This window comes from Conger conger, chromosome 3, assembly GCF_963514075.1.
Source record: "Conger conger chromosome 3, fConCon1.1, whole genome shotgun sequence".
NCBI lineage: Eukaryota > Metazoa > Chordata > Actinopteri > Anguilliformes > Congridae > Conger > Conger conger.
This window is the reverse complement of record NC_083762.1, coordinates 52233605-52240913: the sequence shown is the minus strand read 5'-3', so window position 1 is coordinate 52240913 and position 7309 is coordinate 52233605. Positions and strand designations below refer to the sequence as shown.

Here is a 7309-nt window from a genome sequence, read left to right as displayed (position 1 = left end):
TTTATGGGGAGGCTGCACAGTGCTCAGTGGTTTAAAGGGAGGCTGCACAGTGCTCAGTGGTTTAAAGGGAGGCTGCACAGTGCTCAGTGGTTTAAAGGGAGGCTGCAGGGTACTCAGTGCTTTAAAGGGAGGCTGCAGGTACTCAGTGCTTTAAAGGGAGGCTGCAGGGTACTCAGTGGCTGTTTTTGGTTCCTTGCAGCAGCCAGCTCCACTACGGGCCCTGACCTGCAGGCTGCAGACAGAGAGGCCCCCAGGGGCCCCAGTAAGAGCCCTTCCACCTGGTCCATCGAGGAGGTGATGCAGTTCGTCCGGGAGGCTGACCCCCTGGCTCTGGGACCCCACGCTGAACTTTTCCGAAAACACGTGAGTCTGCCCAGCCCTTGCATGTCTCACATTGACTCTGTCCCGCCATGAAGAGCCAGTCTGTTAAAGTGGCCACCTTAAAGGCCACACGTATATTTGTAGTGTTTCTGAGCTTTTCATATCGCCATGGAGCTTTTTTTCGTCTAACACAATTGCAATTTTGGTTGAAGTATGCATATTTTGTAAAATGATTTCTGTCATTGCATGGCGTAAGTGTTTGCATAATTATCGGATGACATGCTAAATATTAACACAGAGAGCTGACCGGTGGAGGGGGGAGGGGACTTTTCAAAAAACCTCTGTCACTGCTCTTTGCAAATGTGGGCATTTTAGATACAAAAACCAGGAAGAGAACTCTGACGCGTTTAACACAGGGCTGAAAACAGTGCTCCCGGGAGGTTACATTTTCAACTAGGTTGCTTTGCTGGCCACACATCAGTGATGTCAAAGCAGGTATTTTTCCATTGACCGCTTGAGGTAAAATACCTGTAATGACATTGCTGATTGCATATGGCCTGTAGTGCAACAACACTGCTTTACCCATAGAGAGTGCTGCAGAATGCTAAAGGCCATATTACACTTATGCGTATTTGTGTAGTTTGCGTGTTGCAGTGCTCATGAACAAGCAGAGCATTTATACTTGTGCAGCTTGCACTGGCTGTATAAATCCGAAGTATAAAGTTTTTTTCATATTTATTCATTGATAGGGTATGTGGCTATTGCCAAACCTCCTTGGCTTGCCTCTTGCTTTTCGCTCTGGATAAGAGCACCTGCTAAATGCCACGTAATGTAATGTAATGTAATCAACTCGCTCCATATCTTCTGATTAAAATTCACAACAAGTGAACTAACTTTATACGAATGACTGTTATACCCTGTTGCATTGCTGGTCAACCAGTCATCTTTGTGGCATTGGTCGCTAACTACACCCTTTTAAATTGCTGAGGAGCTATGCGACATCTTCGCAGAATGTGGTCTGCAACCTTTGCGCATGCCAGCACATTCCACACAACCCCTCCATAGACCCACTTTTATGTGTATTCCGCAGAAGTATAAAATAGCCCTTACTCTTTAAAATCTCTTCTGTATGCCCACAACCCTATACAGTCTGTCCAATTAACGCATTACTATAAACCTACTTCCCTGGACTTCTCCTTAAACTCAAATGCGTAATTGTTTTGGACTCAAATATTTTTCTATGCTTTTTTTTTGGGCTTGTCTGGTGTATTGAAACCTATGAAATACTCTATGAAGTGCAATCCCCACCTTCTGCTCCTCTAGGTTGGCTCAGTTGCACCAGGCAAGGTCACAGAAATGTATTTTTTATCCAAAACAATTATGTATTTGTCCCAACTTTTACTCACCTGCTCCCTCTCTCTTTCACCCAAAAATGTGCCTCCCTCTCTGCTACAGGGTGAACCTCACCTCTCTTCCTCTCAGTCTCCGAGTCTCTCTCCCAGTTCATCCCCATAATCTGTTTTGACAGATGAATTCCTTTGGCTGACAGTCCTTCGTATCTGAACAGACTCCGTCAGGCCTGTGTCGACAGTCTTATGTAGTGCCGTGCAAAAAAACCCTCCTATTTCTAAAATATTTTCCCATTTACCATATGGGCTATAGGCACTCTGTGCTCTGTCAGTGTCTTTGAGCTGGGAAAACTATATTGTCACTGCAGACAATGAAGGCATTGTTGTTTGGTCACGTGGAATGTTGAACCAAGTTGTTATAGTCTTTGAACATTTACAGTGCACTGAGCTGCATGGCAAAATTTAATGTGCCATTCACCCTTTGGAATGTTTTTCTCCAAATTCGAAGTCCGTGCTCAAGAAGTCTTGCTTTCACTTACCTGCAGTGATCATTATATTGTCATTAGAATGTTCAGTTGTACTTCACATTGCCACAGTAGCCTTATGCAAAGTGCAACAGTAACAAAGGCTCAGTATCATAGAGTTCAGTGGGCTAAAGCAAAGCTGTTGCCCAGGTTACCAAGACACCAGTGCACATGCATACGAGTACCATGATCCACCGAGTTATCAACCATCCAAGTAATTTTCGTCAAAAAGCAACGGAAAGTTTCGTGGAAATTACTGAGTTGGGGTTTAAGAAAAAAAAAAGATATATATTTAAGACAATTTTTCTTGACATGAGTGCACAGGTAGCTGGTTTGTGTACATCCCGCTGCAGGCTGCCCGGGTCCTCTGTATTTAGATTTCAGCTGACAGGCTGCCTTCTGTCTTCCTGAGACAGGCCTGCTGTTTCTGGGGAGCATCACGGCTCGTGCCACGAATAAAAACAGCCGTCTGATCTGCATCAGGCTGCCTCCAGCCTGTCTCCCCCACACCTCCCCCTTTCAGAATCAACCCAGCCTCAAAGCAAAGCAATGTTCTTTCTTTGGGGGACATTTTATTTGGGGATTCATTTTCTTACAGTTTCTACAGTTTTCCCAAGATATTACAACTAAATTTCAAGCAAAAGTAGTCGATTACAAGGGGATAATGCTGAGAATTACACTGTTTATTCCAGATATGCAAAAGTATCTGCCTGCAGTGATAATTGCTTACTGCCAGTTTTTTTGAAGAGGGTGATATGGCCTGAGTACCTGAAATCCCTGAAATTGTTCCCTTTGTTATTTTAGATTTCTGCCTATTTTGTCAGATTTAAACTGCATGCTTTACCAATAATAGCCTTCCATGTTTTAACAGTTTATAGTCTATGTATTAATGATTGGGGCTTTGAGTGACAGGCTGTCGTTGTGTGTGCAGGAGATTGACGGGAAGGCCCTGATGCTGCTTCGCAGTGACATGATCATGAAATACATGGGTCTGAAGCTGGGCCCCGCCCTCAAGCTCTGCTACCACATCGAGAGGCTCAAACAGGGCAAACACTAGCAAACTGACCCCCCTGCCAACGCTGCCCTGCCCTGCCTACAGCACATGCCCACCCCGGGCCACGAAACAGGGCGCGGAGACCAGGACTACGGCGACCTCCGGAGCCCCTCAGAGAAACCCCTCTCTGTCTTCAGAACTCCACACGGACGAGAGCTCACCGGGCGGTGGTGGGATGGAAGGCGAATGTGCTCTCCGCTCCCTTTGCAAATAACGTTCACAGAGACTCTTATTTATATAGTGCAGAGACCACAGTACCTCATCTTTCATCAGCGAGCAAAAGGAAGAGAATCCAGAGTAACATAGTCAACTCAGCTGAATCCCAAAGGAGAATCTGTCTACTGTTTACACTGCATATCCGTGCTGTGCGTGCACATGGACATCTGTGATTTTTTTTTTCATACAAAAAAAATAAAAATAAAACAATGTTTGCTTCATGTGCAGATTGAAGCCCCAAAGATGAAGATTGTTTTGTCCTCTTAGAGTATTATTCCAGCAAACCCCAGGGGCTAAATTTTAATCAACATTTCTGTTTTTATTGTCCTTGTTTTTTCCTTTATTTTTTAACAATTGAAATAATGCTTATTTACAGCAGAATAAGATTTTAATATAAAGGCTACAAACAAGAGAGTCCATAGTTCAATTTCAATTGTTTTTTCCAGACTACTGGATAGTCTTCAACTACAAATCAGCGTGTGAGACCTTATTTACACTGCAGGTTTAAACTCTGTGAACAGCGAAAGCTGTTGAACTTGGGATGTTTGGTCAACCACACCACCACACATTGGGAGAGAATGATTTTCCAACCCATCTTACAGCCTCCTTGTTTTACGAATGGGATGCCTTACCCAGAGTAATGATTGTGGTACATTTCTACAGTAATGAACTTTTTAGGATAACAGACTTTTTTTTGTTCTGTTTAATGTGTTTTGGACTATGACTGGAACAACCTGCTTTTGTCAAAAAAGTGACAGGTCACATATTGTAGAATGATACATACTTTATAGACATGTACAAAAACATAGAAAATGTTTTTTTAACCAGAGTTTTGTATGTAGCCTGTAAAAATGGGAGAACAATAACTTTTTGCATTCACATATGGTCTGTGGTAAGCTATTTGTGGTACAGGGCTTCATGATTAAATTACATATTTGTCAGAAGTGTGTTTTCACCACATTCTTTATTATTTAAAAATAGGCCTACTGATGGTCGAACCCCAAACGATAGACCATCAGAGCGTTGCCTCGTGAAACGCACCTCACCTCGATACGTTTTCTAAATGCCACCAATACTTTTCATTTGAATGTTGGGATTGTGGTTAGTCAACCCCTGACAGTTTTGAACGTTATCTCCGTTTTTTTGGGTTTTTTTGTTAGCGTGTCTGTCATTGGCGGTTTGTGGCCTTTATGAAGCAGGACTGTGTGACGCGAGCGTGTCTTGGTCTTTTCTGAGACGACGAGAGAAGGAATGCTTTATTTCCATTTGTCGTTTCTCTGTGTAGTCGCATGGAAATTCCGCAAAGGTCGTTCACTGAACGCAGTGAGACCTGTCCTTATTTATTACCATTGTTTTAAATTACATGTGTTTTAGAAGAAAGCTCAGGTTGTTAAATCTAATTTCGCCGTTTGCATGCATTTAAGCTTTTTGTCAGTCAACCATACCTTTCACAGTGTTTGTGGTTTAGTTCTATAGTTTTACATTTTTTGTAAGCTTTAAGACGGCCAATGTCTGCTGCTTTTAAGCAGGTGGTGCCTCCCACCTAACCTGTATAGATATGATACATTTACATCGATTTTGAGTTAACAGATTTTTTCTGAAACTCGCTGCTGATTAGAACCATAGGGAGCACAAGTGTCACTACCCCTCAGGCTGCGCGCCATCCTTTCGATCAAGAGTTGGGGGGAAGCTCATGCTACCCGTACACATTGTGTCGGAAATGTGTGGGGACCTGCGTGCCCCTACTGACTCAAGATAACGTGCAGGCCTTGCCGACGATGGTTTCCTGTACAATTTAGAACTATTTGGAGTAATTCGAAATATATATATATTTTTTTTTCTGCTTTACAATCATCCTCCTTTTTTGGCAAACCGCAAAAATTACATTAAAAAAACAAGACAGAGAAAACGGAGGTATGGGAAATTCAAGGAATTTTAAGGTTGACATGTTGGATTAAAAAAAGCTTGTAAAATAGTTATGTCAGTGTATTGTGTCTGCTGAGGAATGGAAGACCAGTTTTCCCCAGGATATAATATTAAAAGTATTGAGCACAACTATCACCCCTTTCCCTTTCGCACATCTCTACATGTTTGACCTGTTTGATGTGAGGTTACCATTTCTTAGCACAATGGGGCCAGATATTACCCCATACCTCCAGATCCTGTCATGGTATAGTGTCCATTATTATACTAATTGTTTTATTATTATTATTATTATTATTATTATTATGTTTTCTGATTGTTGTGATTTGGTATTTTATTTTAATCATACATATCAGGGACAGGGGTGTACATCTTTGTTGGAAAATGTGTAAAACCAATCATATATGAAAAAAATAGATAATTGGGTAATTTCATGTGGGGGGTTGGGGGTTTGGGGCTGTAAATTGTTTTTCTTACTGGCTTTTGATATTTCAGTGCTTTTAGTTTGAAACAAAATATTCCTCAAAAGTACTTGATGGAAATTGCTATGCGTTAACTGATATTCCTCAGGTTTACCTAGACTTTGTTTTTGTTTTGTAGGACAGACGTTTTTGTAAAGTAGCATTTTTTGTTTAATGTGATGACACCTAAGTTTGACTGTACTCTATTGTGAGGATGTTACCTTTTATTTTCACTCTCTCTATCTCTCTCTCTCTCTCTCTCTCTCTCTCTCTCTCTCTCTCTCTCTCTCTCTCTCTCGTGCCATACGTTAGACAAACACAATGTATACACAGTGCTTTTAAACGATTTCTCGATTATCTCCCAAGAACTTGAAGAAACACTTGTATAATAGGTATATGCATACATACACCTCTGAAATGTTTGTCAAAGCAATGGAACTATTTTACCTCCATTTACATCCTGTATTTCTATAAAAACAAAGCAAAAATAGACATTGTCTGTTCTTTTTTTGTATTTATAAAGGCAGCAATAATGAGAATGCAATGATTTTTTTTTCTATTTATAATTCATGCATTGTGCATACTTCCATACTCTGCACCACCATATTTGTCATGTATTGGTAATCTGTTTTGCTACATGTTGTAAATTCCAAATATTAGGATGACTTACTATTGTCAGCAAATAGGCATCAGTTGCGCTCAAAATTACACCTGCACACTATTGCTATGCATTCAAACTCTTGTTATGCCTTGCATACTATATTATACCATGTAATGTATTGCCTTTTGTCAAAAAAATACTTTAATGCAAAAATGCACGAAATGCTAACATTTACCAGCCCAGGGCAGTAAACCCATGAATCGTGCAGGTTGGCCACAAGGTGCCGCTATGCACGCCAGTTCCAAACATGCAGGGCCTTTGTGCTTCTTTTTTTTTTTTGTTGCATTGTATAAGGTATAGTGACTAGATTTATTACCTATATTTCTCAAGGTCTGAGTTCGAACATTGTATATTTTCTGATAGATTAAAATAAATATAAGTAATATCCAACAACTCACTGTAATGGAACTGTCCAATTCCGTTTCATATGAAAATATCTTTTACACTGAGTTTTCGATAAATTTGCAAAAGATTTGGCTAGATTCAGCCAGACTGTGTACAGATTATGGCTGTTGGAAGCCATTTTATGCATGGCCCCAGTTTTTACTATTTGCAGCAATCGATTTTTGTATTATTATTAGGGGGGCAAACACTAAAAGTAATTATTGGCATAACAGTATTTCAATCTAGGTTGCTGTGCTACAAGTTTCACTTACCATTGCACACATGTCTCATTCATATGAACATAATGACGATAACCATCGATTCAGCCCAACGATCCTCCCCATTTTTAGAAATGATGCGTTCTGGGTTGGGTAGAATAGTCCATCTCTTCGGCATAAGATATTCTCTAACCAATC

At 40.8% G+C, this 7309-nt stretch overlaps 1 protein-coding gene across 5 annotated transcripts in view; it reads left to right on the top strand.

The window, feature by feature from the left end:
• Window positions 1-6340, top strand: part of scml2 (Scm polycomb group protein like 2) — a 66735-nt gene extending 60395 nt beyond the window's left edge. For 3 of the 5 annotated variants that reach the window (XM_061235043.1, XM_061235039.1, XM_061235040.1), the window contains 2 exons: window positions 200-363; window positions 3126-6340. In XM_061235043.1, the coding sequence (XP_061091027.1) occupies window positions 200-363; window positions 3126-3251 (290 nt within the window). In that variant the 3' untranslated portion in view covers window positions 3252-6340. The remainder of the gene's footprint in view (window positions 1-199; window positions 364-3125) is intronic. The other 2 variants (XM_061235044.1, XM_061235042.1) reach the window with 1 other exon arrangement.
• The last annotated feature ends 969 nt before the right edge of the window (window positions 6341-7309 follow it).